Source organism: Squalius cephalus (assembly GCF_949319135.1).
Source record: "Squalius cephalus genome assembly, chromosome: 2".
Taxonomy (NCBI): domain Eukaryota; kingdom Metazoa; phylum Chordata; class Actinopteri; order Cypriniformes; family Leuciscidae; genus Squalius; species Squalius cephalus.
Genome location: NC_137123.1, coordinates 34,081,438 through 34,102,703, shown reverse-complemented (window position 1 = coordinate 34,102,703; position 21,266 = coordinate 34,081,438). Strand labels below are relative to the sequence as shown.

At 37.0% G+C, this 21,266-nt stretch overlaps 1 protein-coding gene across 2 annotated transcripts in view; it reads left to right on the top strand.

Moving 5' to 3' along the window:
• The window catches only part of vps8 (VPS8 subunit of CORVET complex), a 183,869-nt gene that overhangs the window by 57,222 nt on the left and 105,381 nt on the right, over positions 1-21,266 (top strand). For both annotated transcript variants that reach the window (XM_079851756.1, XM_079851757.1), the window contains 7 exons: positions 7,092-7,143; positions 9,750-9,792; positions 9,872-9,944; positions 19,535-19,654; positions 19,796-19,867; positions 20,651-20,770; positions 21,158-21,214. In XM_079851756.1, coding sequence (XP_079707882.1) covers positions 7,092-7,143; positions 9,750-9,792; positions 9,872-9,944; positions 19,535-19,654; positions 19,796-19,867; positions 20,651-20,770; positions 21,158-21,214 — 537 coding nt within the window. The remainder of the gene's footprint in view (positions 1-7,091; positions 7,144-9,749; positions 9,793-9,871; positions 9,945-19,534; positions 19,655-19,795; positions 19,868-20,650; positions 20,771-21,157; positions 21,215-21,266) is intronic.

The following is a 21,266-nucleotide window of genomic DNA, read 5'->3' as shown; positions in this document are numbered from 1 at the left end:
GCTTGGCTTTAATCGGTGTTCGTTGCCATGGTATCTTATGCTGCACGGCTAACCTGCTCCGGGGCAGGTTATGTTTTGGATTCAAGATCTCAGACTGAAGTTTGACCAATCAGCTGAGAGCAAAGAAACATATAGGTGACGTAACTTATTCCCAGTGTCTGTTACAATGACTTCACCTTTTCTTCCAAATCCGGTGGACATCTCAGCGCAAATTGTTTGACGAGCACTTCGTAGAGAAAGAGTTTTTAGCCAGACAAAATCCCCTTGCCTTTCCTGATAGTTACTTGTATTAAAGATTCAGATTTTCCGCGGAAGGAATCCTTTGCGAACTTCTTGAGCCGCACATAAAGAATTTAACACGTCGAATTCATGCACTTACTGTACCGCAAATGGTATTGCGTTGTGTTTTTTTGCAAGTGGTACATACTTGCACGGTGGGTGACGCACAGAAGCTAGGGGAAAACATATGTTTGTCGAACCATTTGCAAGGTGGTCCTCGCTCTGCAGGAGTACATGAATAGTTTCATTAATAGTGTTCCCCGGACATTTATCGACCATGTCCATAAAAGAGGGCTTTTATAAAATTGCCGTTAAGATATATTGATAGGGTGACATCACATGAACACTTGTTTTTTTTTTTGTATTTTTTTTTAAAGCAAATTTCACAAATGTACTATACAATATAATACATGTTAAGAATTATTTTAAATCTGTATTATTATTCTGTTAATCTTATGATAGGATTCCCTAGAGTCATTGCAACATGTATGCAGTCTATTGCTCCAATCTCCACTGCTCTAGGGGAATATGAGGCAGATTATGTTAATAGGAAGTCCTATCACAGCCTTAATGCTCAGGTAGAGATGATGTGAATATGTGAGATGATTATTTTCTGTGAGATGAATCTTTAAATTAATAGTAACATTAACAGATATAACAATGATCTACTAAACATTTCATCTGCAGACGACTTGTGGTCATGAACGTATGATCAAGTTTGTATGCCAAATGGCCTGGCTCCAGTGCTTGTCTCACAAATTTTCCGTGAGTCTGTGTTGTGTCAGCACAAAACACTGTTAATTTGAACTGAGATAGAAAAACCTACACAATAACCCCCTATCATGACCCTCAGACAGGGCCACAGCACCGCTTCAATGTGGCCCTCAAACCAGAGGGAAGATAGAGATGACCTTTAGCATCCTAAAGGCACATTTCAACTGTGTTCGGCCCTTAAGAGTCACCAGAGCGGGCACAGATAGTGGCTGCATGTGCCATTCTGCACAATATAGACAGCCACCAGTAGAAAGGAGCGAGAAACACCACAAAACCAGCTTCTCCCCGATGAAACTGACCCGATTACACTTGACCACCCAGCTGGTGCAGATGTAGATGCAATCACCATACAATATTACACTTAATAAAAGCACATTGAAACTTGCAGATCTCAAACTGTTTTATTGGTTTTGTGGGATGGGAGGGAGAAAGAGAGCAAGAGAAAGTTGCATTAATAAATATTCATACTAAAGTGTTACTTGGTTAAATAAGTTCACATACTGAGATCAGTTTTATCCAGCTGTTTGATCTCCAATTTTTTTTTTGGAGCCTCCTCAGCTCACAGTCCAGCAGCTCCTTTAGTGAACAGTCTAGTTCAAGTCTCCTTTAGTGAACAGTCTAGTTCGAGACTCCTTTAGTGAACAGTCTAGTTCGAGACTCTAGTTCGAGACTCCTTTAGTGAACAGTCTAGTTCAAGACTCCTTTAGTGAACAGTCTAGTTCAAGTCTCCTTTAGTGAACAGTCTAGTTCCAGTCTCCTTTAGTGAACAGTCTAGTTCGAGACTCCTTTAGTGAACAGTCTAGTTCGAGACTCCTTTAGTGAACAGTCTAGTTCAAGACTCCTTTAGTGAACAGTCTAGTTCCAGTCTCCTTTAGTGAACAGTCTAGTTCGAGACTCCTTTAGTGAACAGTCTAGTTCGAGACTCCTTTAGTGAACAGTCTAGTTCGAGACTCCTTTAGTGAACAGTCTAGTTCAAGTCTCCTTTAGTGTGCTGTCTAGTTCCAGTCTCCTTTAGTGAACAGTCTAGTTCGAGACTCCTTTAGTGAACAGTCTAGTTCAAGACTCCTTTAGTGAACAGTCTAGTTCGAGACTCCTTTAGTGTGCAGTCTAGTTCGAGACTCCTTTAGTGAACAGTCTAGTTCGAGACTCCTTTAGTGTGCAGTCTAGTTCGAGACTCCTTTAGTGAACAGTCTAGTTCGAGACTCCTTTAGTGAACAGTCTAGTTCGAGACTCCTTTTGTACAGGGCCCTGACTGAGTCTGTTTCCACCTGAAACATAATTCCACCACAAACATGATCATTACAAGTTTTCTGGAGGCTCATCAAATCACAAAATGTTCCTTGACTTCCTACAAACACAGGACTGACTGTAATTTATGTCAAGGGTTTAAAGCATTACCTTGTTCACATTTCTTCTGAAGCCCATTGAGGTAGAGGCCTCAGTTTCTGGGGCAGGTTGTGAAAAATCCTACAATAAAAGAGATGTGTAAGGGCCAGTCCCTTATTTATGCCACACATTCAAATGTTTGCCATAATAAAAAGCCCAGTGCATTCACATCAGCAGCTGTCTGAGAACACACAGACAGAGTGTCTCCATTTCCTCCACCCTAATAAATAAAAATAGGCCAATGTAAAGCATAACTGTTGTAAAGCAGGTTCTGTCTGCTGCATACTGACCTCTGTGTGGGAGACTGTGTGTGTGTGTGCTGGCTTCAACAGGGACACTGTATTTCCCTCTACTGCAGAACATACAGTCAGCCATATTTAAAACGTAAAAAAAGTAGTAATGTATTGCACACGTACCCAGTGTTACTTGCTTAGAGGAGCCAGCACCAGGGTCAGATTGTACAGCACCTGTAATCCCATCCATAATCGGCCGTCCCTTATTGCCTACTCAGAGCCAACTCCTCCGCCACAGTGTATTCTGGTTTTCTGAATTTAACTCTTTATTTCTGTTTGCTGCAAACAAGTGTTTGTGATAAAATGTTCACAAAAGTAATAAAACGTTATGGTAAATACTCACCACTTTGAATTATATTTTTATATTTTGTCTTTATCTGCTGCCAAGAACATTTTGAGTTGGGGTTGCATCTAAAAATCAATGAATATTAATCTTTCTTAGTACATACATGCACATTTTTTATATATTATAAAAATAGGCTATATTACACATATAGGCTACACATACATATATACATACATAATTTTACATAAATATAGAACGTATTTGTTTAACTTACACATTAACAATCAGCAATCTTTCTCCAACAGTCTTCTCTTGCTTTGGCAGCAGAGACCGTATTGTTTCGAGCTTGAAATACATTAACACATTAAATTCATCGTAATTCTGAATGATTATCTCTTGCTCCTCCGTGGAAAAATATATCGCTCTCGCTCTACCCGCGATTGGTTGTTCAGTGTCGACGTCACTCTTTTATGTGCATGCGCGCGTGGAGTAATCATAGCTTGAGGATCAAAGCCTGAGTTGACAGAGAAAGTTGATGAGCTGCATCATGGTACCAATAAAGCCTGATTGCATCGGTTTGGTTTTGTCAACTCAAAACTAATCCTGTAACCCCGAATTTGTTCTGCTACCTTCATGGTACAGGCCCCAGGACATAGTTCAAATGCAGGTAAGCCATGCTTTCTACTGCTGCTGTTCTGCTAACTTCCTCTACCAACCCACCTTTACTTAAGGAGCACATTTAGGCACCATAGCACCCCTAGCGGTGAGGAAGAAAGACTGCAGATAAAAGACTTTGTAACAGGCTTGTCTGTTACAGGGTTGACGTGGTCAGCATGACAAATTAGTATGGCTAACCTTTTAAGTAAAGTGGCTGATACAGTATGTCACTACGATTTCTTCTAAAACAGCTCAAAATATCAAACATGTTTGATATCCTCCAACTGGATGGAATCATAGTCTGAAGCTAAAAATAATCAGAATCTGAGGGCATCAAACACTTTGAAATCTGTCTACCAACTGTAATGGCCAAAATCTGCAGACTGGCTCTGACTTACGACAACTAGCATGAACTCGTCCAGACTGCAAATTGGGGCCAAAAACTGGGCAAATGTCATGCATTCCAGTTTTTTTTTTAATTTCTTTTTTTTATTCACACTCTGATGGTCTAATTGCCACACAAAGCAGAAACCTGGTAAGCCGTTGGGGACACCTCAAGGGTGTGTGTGCACATTTCTGATGTGTACATGTGAGTTTTTGCCCATAGAGTGTGGGTTTTTTGTGTGTGTTTCTAACCATTAGGCTAGAAAAGAAGATGAAAGGTGTGTTGTCAGAGGAATCTTCTGAACCCTAGATGAAAGGCGACCGAGAAAGGGATTCATTTGTTTCATGGCCAAAATGTCACACACATACACACTGACCAAACACTCGTGTGTGTTATGCTGGATTATGTGACCATGTCTTGGAGAATAGACTACAGTGTTGTATACATTTTTATATTCAACACGATATGTTTTAAAGAGGTCATAACCTGAGAAATCTATTAATATCATCATACTATAAGAATATCCTGTAAGTTTCAGAACTGAAAACTTCCTTATTAGTCCAAAAACAGCTTTTATTGTAACCAAGCCCAGCGAAAGACTCGTTGTGGAATGTGCCTATGTAATAGATAGGTTAAAGACCGGTTCTGCTGAAGAAAATCAACGGCCACTTCATCATTGCAACTTTGGCCGCGCCACTGGTGTGTTAGTGAGATGAGGAGGAGAGAGCGATACAGGAACATTGTAGGCCTACTAAAAATAACATTACCTTCCAAAGGATCCTAATGCTTGGAATGTGGTTATTTATTTTGAACAATGTGAATGGCTCAGTTCATTTCATTGTGGATTCACGCAGGTTTTGCAAACTGGCTTTTAAGATCTGGACTCGACAGTAATGCCACAACATAAGTCAATGTGTTAATTCTAATGCCTGATCTGTGACCATTGATTTCTGATATGTATTCATATTCATGTACAGTCAGATGTCCTTTGTCAGATGTTCACTGGTTTCAGTTAGGGATGTTAATTTTCACAAATTCCCATGAACAATCGTCGTTTAAATTAACGATCAATTAATTGTTAGCCTTAATACTGCAATATGCGTCTACTGCAGTGGCATATGGCCAACAGCATGACAGGGTCTGCAAATGTTGCTCAAAATGACTAATACAACGTGTCACCAACGCCGCCTCAGATGCGTGCTTGTCAGAATGTGTACTCTCTTTCTGGAACAACGCTTTGAAAACGGCAACTTAAACCCAATGAATTCACAACGATTTAATAAAATAGTGTTCTCATTTTATGTAATATGACAGTCCCAATCATAGTTATTATTTGTCGTGCATTGCCGTTTGAGCTGTGCGTTAAATGAACACCGGTAAACTGGAGCACTTTGCTAGCGGGTTATTTAACTCAAAGAAACGCATCCTATATGAGATTAATCAGATGTATACAAAATAAACATAATATTAGAAATTATATCTGCACAAAATGACGGGAATGCACAAGTGAACTTGAACTAAGTTACGTGCCATTCAGAATGACTGTTGTGGAAGCGCTCTTCCTGGAGCACGGAAACTAAACCCGAATAATTCACAATGTTTTATTACAATATTGTTCTCTTTATAATGTTATGTAATATGACAGTCCCAATCGTCATTATGTCAGCAATGTGCATTGCTATTTGAGCAGCACACGCTGAAGCTGAAGATGATCACCGCACGCTTTACTACAGCGTTAATTCTTAACCAAATGCATCCTATATGTGATGAATCATATATAGATAGGCCTACACAAATTAAACACAATATTACAACTTAAATTTGCACAAAACAAAAGGCTACGAAAGCACATGCAAACTTATAGTCATGATGAAGGTGTAAAATGGTCCCAAACATAACTCGCAGCACGCACGCGCATGAACCTGCTTAATCGACGATCGATAAGTTTTATCGATTAAATGTACTATCGACAATTAATCGGTCATCGATTAATTGTTAACATCCCTAGGGTTAACATCCCTAGATTCTGTTATCTAATCTGTGATTAAATTATATATAGAAAGCGATCAAAGAATGCTCCCTTCACAATCGCTGGAGGTGTCAATCAAACAGCTCGAGTTTATCAGTGCCTTAGTTCTGTACTCTTGCCAAAACTCCCATTATAATAGATGAATCTCTTAATTACATTGTGTTTGCACTGTTAGTTATGATGAAAGCATTCATGAGTGTGCAGAGATCGAGTTGTAATGATGAGATCACTGCATTCATGCACTCAACATGTCTGTGATCGGCTACAATGCTCATCACTGCAACCTTTCATGCCACGATCTAAATACAATGCCATAGATCTAAATATAATTCTATAATCAACACTTTCCACGAATAGTTAACCTTGAGAGCTGTAATAGTTATAGCTGTAAACGTGCTAAAAGTTTCCGAGCGAGAGTTCCACATGTACTAATTCTTAGCTATTTCATATGCAAAGATGTTAGCCAATCAGAGCAGTGGGTGTTTACACTGAAGTTTCACAGCAGACACGCCCCTTAAAACAGAGCATCCAAATCAGAGGGCTAAAAACAGGGTAGGACAAATGCCTTTTATTTCTTAATTAGGACCATTTTTGATGTAAAAATCACACTAACAATATAAGTGCAATATAAGAAACATTATAAAACAATAAAACAATGCAGTTCATGACCCCTTTAAGAGTTAAAGAATGTAATCAAAAGGGACCCCATTTCCCAATTTTTTTTCTTTCTTTCTGGTTGTATCATACACAATCTTCTCAGATAAAATCAAATTGTGACAGCTTGCTTCATCTCTGAAGTGACTATCCTTTGTAGTTAAAGTTAATTTAATAGCTGATTATTGTTAGGCAGTAGCTAAGCAGCTATGGAGCCATTGAAACATTTTTTTTTTTTTTTTTTCATAAATTTTAAATAATATGGGTTATGAATGCTGTATCATGTTGACTTGTAACAAATATTATGTTAAAATAAATTATTTTTCTTTTCTTTTTCCTGCTTTCCAGAAACTCTTTCAGGCAATTGGTCCTCATCTGCAAGAAGGAAAGCCTCTCACAGGTAGAACAGAGAACTGAACTACTCCTGCAAACATACAAAACACATCCCACATACATCAAGACACCTGCTAAACTAGGGTGACAAGTCCCCATTTTTTATGGCTGGAGCTATCCCAGAAAATGTCCCTGTTTTTTTTTTTTTACTGTGCATTGAAAAAGTGATTTTGTTTGATTTGGTAGAGTAGTTGGATTAGGTATCATTAACTAACAATTTTTTAAAGCATTTATTAGTTTAGGTTAATGTTCATTTATAAATATAGTAATGATCGTTGTAGTGCTGAACTATTAGTAAAAATAAAACCAAAACCGCCATATGGCTTGCGATTATCAAATCACAAAGGCTGTGATTTAATTAAATAAATATAAGCACTGTGTGTTCCAGAGTGAAGCTCGCCAATGTGTTCTTGCACGATATGATTTTGCACAGTGTGTGCAGCGTCTCAGTTCACAGTAAATGCTGCTCCACACAAACTCCATCTCTGAGTCTGGGTTGCATTAACATGCATTTAAGAACAGCAAATGTTGGCAACATGTGCCAACCATCTTGCATAAATATGCAAAAGCAGATGACATAAATTCCTGTGAAATCTGACCCGACAGCTCAAAATTTATATCTTACCATAGTGAGTTGGAATAAGGCAAGACAATGTGAACACTGTTTGTTTGTTTGTTTATTTATTTACTTACTTGCACAATAATTGAATTAGTTAATTTAAGCAAAAACATTTGTATTTTTATTTTTATTTTTATTTATACAGTGAGGAAAATAAGTATTTGAACACCCTGCTATTTTGCAAGTTCTCCCACTTAGAAATCATGGAGGGGTCTGAAATTGTCATCGTAGGTGCATGTCCACTGTGAGAGACATAATCTAAAAAAAAAATTCCAGAAATCACAATGTATGATTTTTTAACTATTTATTTGTATGATACAGCTGCAAATAAGTATTTGAACACCTGAGAAAATCAATGTTAATATTTGGTACAGTAGCCTTTGTTTGCAATTACAGAGGTCAAACGTTTCCTGTAGTTTTTCACCAGGTTTGCACACACTGCAGGAGGGATTTTGGCCCACTCCTCCACACAGATCTTCTCTAGATCAGTCAGGTTTCTGGGCTGTCGCTGAGAAACACGGAGTTTGAGCTCCCTCCAAAGATTCTCTATTGGGTTTAGGTCTGGAGACTGGCTAGGCCACGCCAGAACCTTGATATGCTTCTTACAGAGCCACTCCTTGGTTATCCTGGCTGTGTGCTTCGGGTCATTGTCATGTTGGAAGACCCAGCCTCGACCCATCTTCAATGCTCTAACTGAGGGAAGGAGGTTGTTCCCAAAAATCTCGCAATACATGGCCCCGTTCATCCTCTCCTTAATACAGTGCAGTCGCCCTGTCCCATGTGCAGAAAAACACCCCCAAAGCATGATGCTACTACCCCCATGCTTCACAGTAGGGATGGTGTTCTTGGGATGGTACTCATCATTCTTCTTCCTCCAAACACTTTTAGTGGAATTATGACCAAAAAGTTCTATTTTGGTCTCATCTGACCACATGACTTTCTCCCATGACTCCTCTGGATCATCCAAATGGTCATTGGCAAACTTAAGACGGGCCTTGACATGTGCTGGTTTAAGCAGGGGAACCTTCCGTGCCATGCATGATTTCAAACCATGACGTCTTAGTGTATTACCAACAGTAACCTTGGAAACGGTGGTCCCAGCTCTTTTCAGGTCATTGACCAGCTCCTCCCGTGTAGTTCTGGGCTGATTTCTCCCCTTTCTTAGGATCATTGAGACCCCACGAGGTGAGATCTTGCATGGAGCCCCAGTCCGAGGGAGATTGACAGTCATGTTTAGCTTCTTCCATTTTCTAATGATTGCTCCAACAGTGGACCTTTTTTCACCAAGCTGCTTGGTAATTTCCCCGTAGCCCTTTCCAGCCTTGTGGAGGTGTACAATTTTGTCTCTAGTGTCTTTGGACAGCTCTTTGGTCTTGGCCATGTTAGTAGTTGGATTCTTACTGATTGTATGGGGTGGACAGGTGTCTTTATGCAGCTAACGACCTCAAACAGGTGCATCTAATTTAGGATAATAAATGGAGTGGAGGTGGACATTTTAAAGGCAGACTAACAGGTCTTTGAAGGTCAGAATTCTAGCTGATAGACAGGTGTTCAAATGCTTATTTGCAGCTGTATCATACAAATAAATAGTTAAAAAATCATATATTGTGATTTCTGGATTTTTTTTTTTTTTTAGATTATGTCTCTCACAGTGGACATGCACCTACGATGACAATTTCAGACCCCTCCATGATTTCCAAGTGGGAGAACTTGCAAAATAGCAGGGTGTTCAAATACTTATTTTCCTCACTGTACATTATTTTTATATAAATATTTATGTAACATTAACCAAGATTAATAAATGCTGTAAAAGTATCACGTACTATGGTCAAAATGTACAAAATCTGCCAAGAACACTGATGTTAATAGATGATTAAAAGTGTAATAACAGTGTAATAACAAAGTAAAAAATATATATATATTTCTGAAATCTGGTCAGCTAATGCTAAACTGCAGTGTACATAATCACATTTTCCATTTGTTTCCTGTCACAGATGAACATGTTGTGATGGGAAATAAACTGCTGGTGTACATCAGGTGAGGTGACTTTGTACGCAAGTACTGCAATAATGCACAGTTGCAGGCCATAACACATCTGCTCTTTCTCCTCTGCCAGCTGTTGTTTGGCTGGACGTGCCTATCCGTTAGGTGACATTCCTGAAGATCTGGTGCCTCAGGTGAAAAACCAGGTAAGTAGTTTGATTAAACCCAGATAGCATTGAGCGAAAGTGTATTGTTTGGTTAGCAAGTGTACTGCTCATTTCTGCAGTCACACACTCATGTTTCATACAGTTGAACACCACAACACTCATGTCTGTTCTGTTTGTATGGGGTTTGTATGAGTCACACCACTTTTTCTGCCTCAGTTATATACAGCACAGATCTCATAGAAAACACAAGCGCGTGCGTGTTCAGTATTCTCAGCAGTTTGCTCTCAGCAGGGCTTTTTCCTCTTTGTTGCCCATCCAAAGTGCTCAAGCGATTCGTTCTGGGATGGACGACCTCCAAAGGAACTTAAATACAGACATGGATCTCAACCTAAAGCTAGTCTCTCTCTCTCTCTCTCTCTCTCTCTCTCTCTCTCTCTCTCTCACTCATACAGACACATAGAGTGCTGTCAAACTCTGTAGGTTTGAGTGAAAAGCGTGACAGACTGGGTTGTTTACCTCGATGATGTGTAGAAATGATCTGTACTCAGACAAGACTGAATGTTCTGGGAAAAAAGCTTTGGGTTTCAAGATGGGCTGCAGGATACACACTGTAAGAAAAATTATTTATAGAAATTTTCTTTCAGGACATTATCGGTTAAGTTTACAGACATTTAAAACCCTAAACCCAAAACACTTATGTAAACACTAGGGATGTCCCGATCCGATCCACGTCATCGGTATTGTGCCGATACTGGCCCAGAACGCTAGATCGGAGATCGGAGGGGAGAAAAAAATATGATCCGATACCTATTAGGGGTGGAACAGTACATGTATTCGTATTGAACCGAAACGGTACGTGCGTCACGGGTCGGTGCATGGATTTACACAGAGAATGCACGGTATAAAAATAAATAAAACTCGCGTGCACATTAATTAAAGCAGCACTATGCAGCTTTGCCGATTTCTTCGCTGTTTTCTCGCTTTTTGCTCGCGGATTTCTCTATAGAGCTCCCCCTACAGTTTCGGAATAGATATTTGACAACACTGTCGTCAAAACTCGTTGGCGACTCTCCCCCCTCCCATCTTCTCCCGCTGGTCATGTGCATTTGTTTTCAAAGACCCCGGTGAACGCACGGAGCCATGTCCACTGAGGTATGTATGATACACAGAAGGCTAGCAAATAAATGTTTAGATAGTGTATGTGTGCAGTGCCGTAAAGCAATTCGTTACATCGCGACCCGCCGGCCCAAAGTTGCAAGTGTGGTTTTTCGGCTCACAGGCGCTCAGGGGGTGCGAGACGACCACCATTCAACCCGAAAAATGTCATATAACCATTCCAATGACTCCGAAGCTGTTCAAATTAAGCTAAAAAAACTGCATAGTGCTGCTTTAATGTAATGCGGAACTACCGTTAGATACGCTCATAGACATATGCAGGTTCTTTAGGGACACCTAATCTGTAGCCCCGCCTTAGCTCTGTACGCGCGTCTATTTCGCTTCAAACGCTCGCTTTATACGCGCGTCCTATTCGCTTTGGACGCGCGAATGGATTCAAAATGTTCAAGCGTCGAACTAGATGCAATAGATGCGAATTTGACGCTCTATTCGCGTTTGGTGTGAAGGTAGTATAATGAACAGGCTGCGATGTCAAGATTGCAGTGCTGGAATGTGTGTGTGTGTGTGTGTATGTGTGTGTGTGTCAGAGAGAGAGAGAGGCACGGGCACGATCAAACTGTGAAAACATAAAAACATACTCCGTCATTTTGTTCATACAGGACATCATTAAAACTGCAAAGTGTTTAGCCTACTTATATTTGTGTAAAACACAACATTGTGCTTTTGTCAAACTGTAACTGTCACCCAACCAAAATCACACACACACGCTGTTTAGAAGCAAAAATTATCTCATCTTTTGGACATTCATTATATTGCATTGGTTTTCATTTCTTGTCCTAAAACAGAACACTAATCTGTTTATTTTTAAGTTACACATTCTACATTGATTAAAAAAGAAAATCAAATGTGTTTTTAATGGTAGTATTATTTTATACAGAAATAAAATATTTATAATTCCGATGAGAATAAAGTTAAAGTTAATTAAAATTTTAAGGAAACAAATATATTGATCTGAAATATAGCAAATTAATTTTATATTCATTCAGGTACAATTACCAAACATATCTCAAGGTCTTTTGAATAAAGGCTGGCAGTCTTTCATTATCAGCTGTTGTTGTGGACTATATACTGGAGAAGTATTTGTTCTCCATTTGAATGAGATGTTTTTATGTGGCTAATTGAGCAAAGTGCTTCCATATATTTTATTATTATTAGTATTAGTTCAAGAATAAAATAAAAATATCGGATTGATATCGGTATCGGCAAATAGCCAAAGCTGCGGCATCGGTATCGTATCGGAAGTGAAAAAGTGGTATCAGAACATCCCTAGTAAACACACACTTGTAAAAATAATTATGTAAAATTATTATGTAAAATAGTTACAGTACATTGGGTCCCATTTTTACAGGCTTTTCTTAGAGTGCAGCATATCATATATATATATATATATATATATATATATATATATACAGTACCAGTCAAAAGTTTGGAAACATTACTATTTTTTATGTTTTTGAAAGAAGTCTCTTATGCTCATCAAGCCTGCAGTTAAAAAAACAAAAAACAAAAAAAACCCAGTAATATTATGAAATATTATTATAATTTAAAATAATGGTTCTCTTTTTTAATATATTTTAAAATGTAATTTATTTTTGTGATGCAAAGCTGAATTTTCATCAGCAAGTACTCCAGTCTTTGGTGTCTTATGATCCTTCAGAAATCATTCTAATATGATGATTTGATACTCAGTTATCATCAATGATGGAAACAGTTGTGCTGTTTAATATATTTTTTTGGAATACTTTTTTCAGGATTCATTGATGAGTAAAACGTTAACAGCATTTATTCATAAAAACAGCATTTATTCAAAATAAAAACATTTCTAACAATATAAATCGTTACCATCACCTTTTATCAATTTAACGCATCCTTGTTGAATTAAAGTACTAATTTCTTTAAAAAAAAAATAGTTATTGTTCCCAAACTTTTGAACGGTAGTGTATATTGTTACAAAAGATTTCTATTCTAAATAAATACAGTTCTTTTTAACTTTTTATTCATCAAATAATCCTGAAAAAAGTATCTCAGGTTATAAAAAAAAATATTAAGCAGCACAACTGTTTCCAACATTGATCATAAATCAGCATATTAGAATGATTTCTGAAGGATCATAAGACACCAAAGACTGGAGTACTTGCTGATGAAAATTCAGCTTTGCATCACAAAAATAAATTACATTTTAAAGTATATTAAAAAAGAGAACCATTATTTTAAATTGTAATAATATTTCATAATATTACTGGGTTTTTTTTTTTTTTTTTTTTTTTTAAACTGCAGGCTTGATGAGCATAAGAGACTTCTTTCAAAAACATTAAAAATAGTAATGTTTCCAAACTTTTGACTGGTACTGTATATATGATTGATATATATATATGATTGATATATTATATTATATTATATTATATTATATTATATTATATTATATTATATTATATTTAGGGCTGTCAAAAGATTAATCGCGATTAATCGCATCCAAAATAAAAGTTTGTTTTTAATAATATATGTGTGTGTACTGTGTATAATTAAATTTGTATATATAAATACACACACTTGCATGTATATATTTAAGAAAAATGTGTTTTTTATATATATAAAAAATTATATTTATATATAATATAAACTATATAAATATATATACAGTATATGTATGCAAATATTTCTTAAATATATACATGCATGTGTGTGTATTTATATATACAAAATAATTATACACAGTACACACACATATATTATGTAAACACAAACTTTTATTTTGGATGCGATTAATCGCGATTAATCTTTTGACAGCCCTAATTATATATATTATATTATATTATATTATATATGTATGTGTGTGTATATATATATATATATATATATATATATATATATATATATATATATATATATATATATATATATATATATATATATGTATGAGGGGCCGTACAAGCCAAAATCCATTCTTCTACTCTCACACATACATTCTCCTTTCACACACACACACATACATTCTCCTTTCACACACACACACATACATTCTCCTTTCACATACATACATTTCTACTCTCACACACAAACATTCTCCTTTCACATATATACATTTTACTCTTATGCAAATGTATTCAAAGTATGCATTTATTATTACAAATAATAAATGTATGTAAGAAGAAAATAATGTATGTCTGAAAAAAATGTGTGTATGTAAGAGAATAATGTATGTATGTGTGAGAGAAAGTATAGTGGAAACGGAAGGCAGGTCTGGCGCGATCGGGGTCACCGGACTATGGTCAAGCGAGCCGCGGTTTGAAAATACACGGTCAAGCCAGCCGCCAAAAAATGGGTGTGGGCCTATTAAGCCGCCTTTCCACTGCACACGACAAACGATAGCCCTCTGACCGGAAGTCATTCATTTCCAATGGAGAGTCGTACGGGAGCTGCGTGGAGTTCCGATCATATGCGAGCGTCTTGTGCAGTGGAAAGGCGGCTTTACTATGATTACGGTAAATTCAGGAACTGCAGCAAGATAACTTTTTTTTTCATCCGACTACGTTAGCTACTCACAGGCGGATGTCCGCGGCCGCGCTGTCGGATGTCGTGCGGGAGATCGCGACTTGACAATGTTTAAAAGAGATTAATTTTAAGTGCACTCAATGTTTTTGCAAAGAGAGTTTACAGTTATAAAGTTAAATAGCTACGTTAAGTGCTTGTATAGAGTTGGTGTATGTTAATTGGGCTTTATCTGATTACTGAAATGTTAATGTCAGTATTGTTTTATTTGCTGAAATACGGTTTCATTTTCTGTGACCATAACGTTACAGTTCAGATAAATGTGTAATGTGAGTTTACTGAAAGAGCGTTTCACTTTTTGACAAGAAGTCACACTGCCAGCTATTTCAACGCTGTGAAACAAAAACGAATTTATTGTTGTCTTTGTTGAATTTGCAGATTGTACAGTGTGTGACAGAAATAAAAAATTATAGGCTATATGTGCCACCAGAAAAGCAGCCTCTTCTGTGTGTGCATCAGGACATAACTGTTCTCAGACCTGATTCTTTGTCTGGATTCATAAGCAGTCCGCACTACATTTAGACATCCATATAATGACTCTAATGTATTTACTGCTGCTCTATTTCTTGAATCCTCAAATCTTGAGACTGACAGAAATCCACATAGGGTTTGAATGTGATCACAGAGATCTCAATGCAGCCTATCATGCACAAAATAATCTGTTTCTCTTTGCATTTGGTCAATACATTGGTCAGCACCATAGACTGTAAAAAGGTCAGCACATTATTAAAAAATGTCTGATTTTATGTTCATTGCTACTTACTCCAAAAAGTAAAAACTGTAACTGAAAAGAAAACACTGGATTACTTTGAATAGCATTAGCATCATTGTAAAGTTGCGATGAAGAGCTGAGCAAGTCTTGCATATGTATTTCCGGGTCTGAGAGTGTATATATATATATATATATATATATATATATATATATATATATATATATATATATATATATATATATATATATATATATATATATGTATATATATATGAAAGGAGAATGTGTGTGAGAGCAGAAATGTATGTATGTGAAAGGAGAATGTATGTGTGTGAGAGTAGAAGAATGGATTTTGGCTTATACGGCCCCTCATATATATATATATATAATATATGTGTGTATGTATGTATGTATATGTATGTATGTATGTATGTATGTATGTATATATGTATATGATATAATATGATATATTATTATATTATATTATATTATATTATATCATTATACATATATGTATATATGTGTGTGTGTGTGTGTGTATTTACAGTATATAATACATGTAAAACACAGTAGTGTACAAAGTACAATACAATATATGTAATGCCAGTATTAAAATGAGAGAGGGATTTGTGACCTTGTGTGTGAATTTGGCATATCATCTTTTGGGCCCTAAGGGATCATGTTCAAAGAGACACATGTGCCCAGAGAGACTCCTGATCCTCTTTGATCCTTCAACACACTGACACGCATGCACACATTCCCCTACAGTCAGTCTCTCTCTCTCTCTCTCTCTCTCTCTCTCTCTCTCTCTCTCTCTCTCTCTCTCTCTCTCACACACACACACACACACACACACACACACACACACACACACACACACACACACACACACACACACACACACACACACACACACAGTGTCATATCTGCAGGTCCATGTCCTTGAGCCCACCCTCCTCCCTGCTGTAAAACACAACATTGGCGTCTCAAAGATGAGCACCTCCAAATGATGCCCAATTACATCTTTTTATGTGTGTGTGAATGGGAGATAATGACTAACCTTTTGGTACGTGCTGCTCTCACACAAACACACACACTATTGGGAAACTGTACCACCTGGTCACCATGGCAACTAGTCAGCCCTGTACTGTACTCCGATGAGAATGGGTTGAATTTCAATTTAGTTATTGTGTAGAGGGATTGGCCCCCGAGTATATATGCAGAACAAATGAGAGAGATTTGAATATTACAGTGTTGTTTATTGTTGAATCACAGAAGCCACACCAGATATTTTGGATACCAGATTATTATTTGTATACATGTGTCAGACAGAGAGAAACAGGCATAGCAGAATAAGGCTTACAGGTGAGGAGGTCTTCATTCCAGATTTCTCTGTTCCCCATTTCTCTATTCCCTCACCCCATCATGCCAGCTGTAAATGGTTTATAGGTGTTTCTCCTCCCCCTCATGCCTCTATTTCTCCTTCCTCTCACCCCGTCTTGCCTTTATGTTTCTGTGAGTCAGTACAGTAAGGATTGAGCTTAGATACACCACTCTGGGACTTACAACTAATTTGTAAGGTAGAAAAACATGTTGCTTATGTTTGAAAATGGAACGTATACCTCATGCTTGCACATGGTACAATCCACTTTCCATATTAAGAAACTATTCCTCGGTGTATACATTTGTGGTACATTTGCATCAGTTGTAACATTCCTATCCTTGTAAAGAACATGCCAACTGAAGTATCGTCATTATGGAACATCTCTGCTCAGTGAACGTTACATTGCACACATGCCTCTAAGCAAAATATAGCTCATCAGCACACATGTACACATACACATGACATACTCAACATACTCATACTCTGACACAAAATTTATTATGAATTTATTTTTATGAAATTTGAAATTATTATGAAAATGATTAAAGAAAAATAATACTAAAAAATAACATTAAACAGTACATTTTTAGTCTTCAAGCAATAATTACAACCTCAGTTAATACTAGTGGTGGGCCGTTATCGGCGTTAACGCGCTGCGTTAACGCGAGACTCTTATCGCGCGATAAAAAAAATATCGCCGTTAATCTATTCCCCAAATTGGGTTGGGAGATGATGACGCAATCTACCCGCGGCCGCGAGGTAAACCCGGCTGCAACGCATATTCGTCGTCATCTTAAGTAAACACGGCTGAAAGTGAAAGCTGCAACATCCATTATTTGGACTTGGTTCGGATTTAAGCCGTCCGACAAACAGCAGCAAACTATAGACAGAGTGTGTGGGGTAACGATTCGGTAAGTTAACACACGACTAATCCGTTCTACCACCTCAAATTCAAAACGAAACATGATATCACTGAATACCAGCGCGCGCGTATTATTCTCATTCCAATATATCTTAGTGGTGTAACGTCAACACATAATCTCTGTCTACGCCCGATTTTAAGAATCGTTGTTGTGTTTCTTTTTAACTGAAAAGACATCAGTTAGACAATATTATCACTTTAAATTTGGGGTTTCATAAGCTCAAAGCTATAATAAACATTAGACCTACTTAAGTCTCTGCAGCTAGTGTACTTAAATTTTATTTATCTGCAAAATTATGTTGTATACTCACAGTTTTGCACAATATATGTTCTCAAAACTACATATACCCTTAAAAAAAATACATTTAGCAGTTGTTTAGCAGGGTCTGTGTAACCTGTTCTGAAATGGTTTTATTATAATATACTGTATATCGTTATCGCAAGAGGCTGCAATGTATATCACAATATAGATTTTAGGCCATATCGCCCATCCCTAATTGATAGCCTATAGTAGTTGATGATAACATAGGCCTACCTAATGTTGCCTACGGACGGTAACAGTACAGTAGTAACCTTTTACAGTCTATGAGTAGAACAGCTTTCTCAAGCAGTTTGTGATGCATTTTGGAAACAGGAGATGAGCCCCTGGTGTAATGCGCCACCTGGCTTGAGAAACCCGTTCTTTTATAGTCATTATTTGGGTAGCACACATATTCTGAATGCCTTCGGCAGAATTCAAATGAGCCATTTTAATCTAGATTAATCTAGATTAATTTCAAAATTAATCTAGATTAATCTAGATTAAAAAAATTAATCTATGCCCACCTCTAGTTAATACGTTTTGGCCCGGTTTCACAGACAGGGTTTAGATTAAGCCAGGATTAGGCCTTAGTTCAATTAGGGCATTTAAGTGGCTTTTATAAACGTACCTTTGAAAAAAACATTACTGATGTGCATCTTGAGACAAAACAATGGCACAAATATATTTTAAGATATGTCAGTGCAAGTTGCTTTCCGTTAAAACAGCTCAAACATGCATTTTAGTCCGGGACTAGGCTTAAGCCTTGTCTGTGAAACTGGGGGTATAATAGGCAAGGCAAGGCAAGGCAAGGCATTAAAGGCTTTTACATTGGTAGATTTTTTTTTTTCCTGTTAATATATATTTCTTAAAGAATACTGAAAAAAGTATCACTGTTTCCACAAAAATATTAAGCAGCGCTACTGTCAACTCTCTGTGATTATAATAAGAAATATTTCTTTAGCACCAAATCATCATATTAGACTGATTTCTGAAAGATCATGTGACACTCAAGACTGGAGTAATGATGCTGAAAATTCAGCTTTGACATCACAGGAATTAATTACACTAAAACATATTAATATTGTAAGCTATTTTAAATCGTAGTGATATCTCACAATATTACTGGTTTACAATTTTTTGTTCTTTTTTAATAAATGCAGCCTTTGTGGAGACTTCTTCCAAATCTTACTATCCCCAACATTTTGAACAGTGAATAAATTAATTTATGCATCACAACATTATAATATTAAGTATAAAAATGGATATTCATTTTGAGATTTGCTTAAAATTACATTCAGCAGTGTTTAATTAGTGTTTTTAAAGATTAACTTTAAGTGGTAGATTACAGCAAAGGTAATCTAAATGTAAAAAAAAAACTAAAAAAAAACAGCAGTATGCACAATTAAATATCCAGTATCGACCAATACTCTACCTCTTAGTTAAAAAAACCCTCCAATATCTGCCTATAAGCAACATGATAGTGACATATCATTCATCCTTAATTATAGTTAAAAAATATCTTTATTATCAATTTATACAGTACTTACAGGATTCATTAAAAAGCAGTGTTCTGAATCCATTCCAGGTGTTTGAGTTCCTCATTCGTCTGCACTCGGTGGAGGCTGCACAGGAAGAGGAAGTGTATCCCTACATCCGAACTCTCCTGCACTTCGACACTCGAGAGTTCCTCAATGTCCTGGCGCTGGTGTGCATCAGTTAATCCATAACTCAATAAGTATTACTCAATGCCTGAGTGCTCTAGTATTGTGTTATATGTTCTAGTCAGGGTGTACTGTAGTTAATTTGCCCTTTCAGATCTGAATGTTAATATATCCTTGCTTCACAGACATTTGAGGACTTCAAAAATGACAAACAGGCTTTGGAGTATCAGCAAAGGATTGTGGACATTTTACTCAAGGTGACTTAAACATATTTCACACTCTTTTTTGCCCCCCTTTGTCACACACACACACACACACACACTTTCCCTCTATTTGTGTAAAAAGCTTTAGTCATTGGAATGCAAATCATGTGAATGGATTATTTTATCTGCTGGATAACCGGCTCAGTCCTGCAGTCTTCCTCCCTTTCCTCATCACAGCTCATTCAAGAGTCCTCAGCAACTCAGATCATCATCAATCATATCTCTCTCTCTCTCTCTCTCTCTCTCTCTCTCTCTCCCCATCTGTAATCATTTGTTCATTCATTGTTAGGATGTAAACTCAACTTGGTTAGCTGTATTAATTGTTTAACTCGGCAACATGTTAACTTGGTTATCCATGTGCATAATAAAACAGAACTAAAATTACAGACGTTATCCAAAATCCTGTTAACATTCAGGAGACCGTGCACACCAACATTATCAATAACTCAGTAAAAAGATTCTGCACCATGACTGCAAAGTTAAAAACTTAGATGTTTCTAAATGGCTTAATAGTTTAAAATTGTACCACTTACCGTGGTTTAATCTCCTTCCTTGAGTGAAATCTTCTGAAATGCAATGAAACAACTTGAAATGCAAAGAAAAACTTCCATTGGACAAGACACATTGAATTAAATATGACTCTGAAATTGAACAACTGCAATAGTATTTTCTTGCTAAATATACTCTAATCTTTGTTTTATTTACAACTTCAGAAAAAACATGTTTACAGTGTCTATACACACATTAACAAATTCTGTGTGTGTGCACACTTTCCAGGTTATGGTGGACAATTCCGACTTCACCCCATCTCAGGTCGGCTGTCTTTTCACCTTCTTGGCACGACAACTTGCCAAACCAGATAATACCCTCTTTGTTAACCGGAAGCTGTTTGACCAGGTGAAGTGTCTCTATGCTTTTTTCACAGTCCATTTTTTTTTAGTGTCTCACCTTTTCCATCTACAGTATTCTGGCTTTTTTAAATGTTTTATCATAGCTGTAATGGTAACGGCAAAAGATTTCTAAGAAGGTGTTAGTTTTGGTAAAGACAATTAGCAGCTTCTGTAAAAATAGCTCACCCGCATTAGAAGCGTTATGCTTGTTTTTCTGCATGTTAAATATTTCATGATTTTGCACCCTGCACTGGGGCCTGATCTAAATTAGATCGCATCAGTTTAAAATTGTCAGGAAAGTTGACACTTGTGATTTCAGTATTATTCTACCTTTCCTACATGGGAAGATGTTTTGTTGAAGTGTCTTTTATCTGTTGCTCATTGTCTTTTGCAGGTTTTAGAGTTTCTATGCAGTCCAGATGATGACTCTAGACATACTGAAAGACAGCAGGTATAAACACAACACCCATCTTAAAACGCTGCTTAATTTGACTCAAGATTAG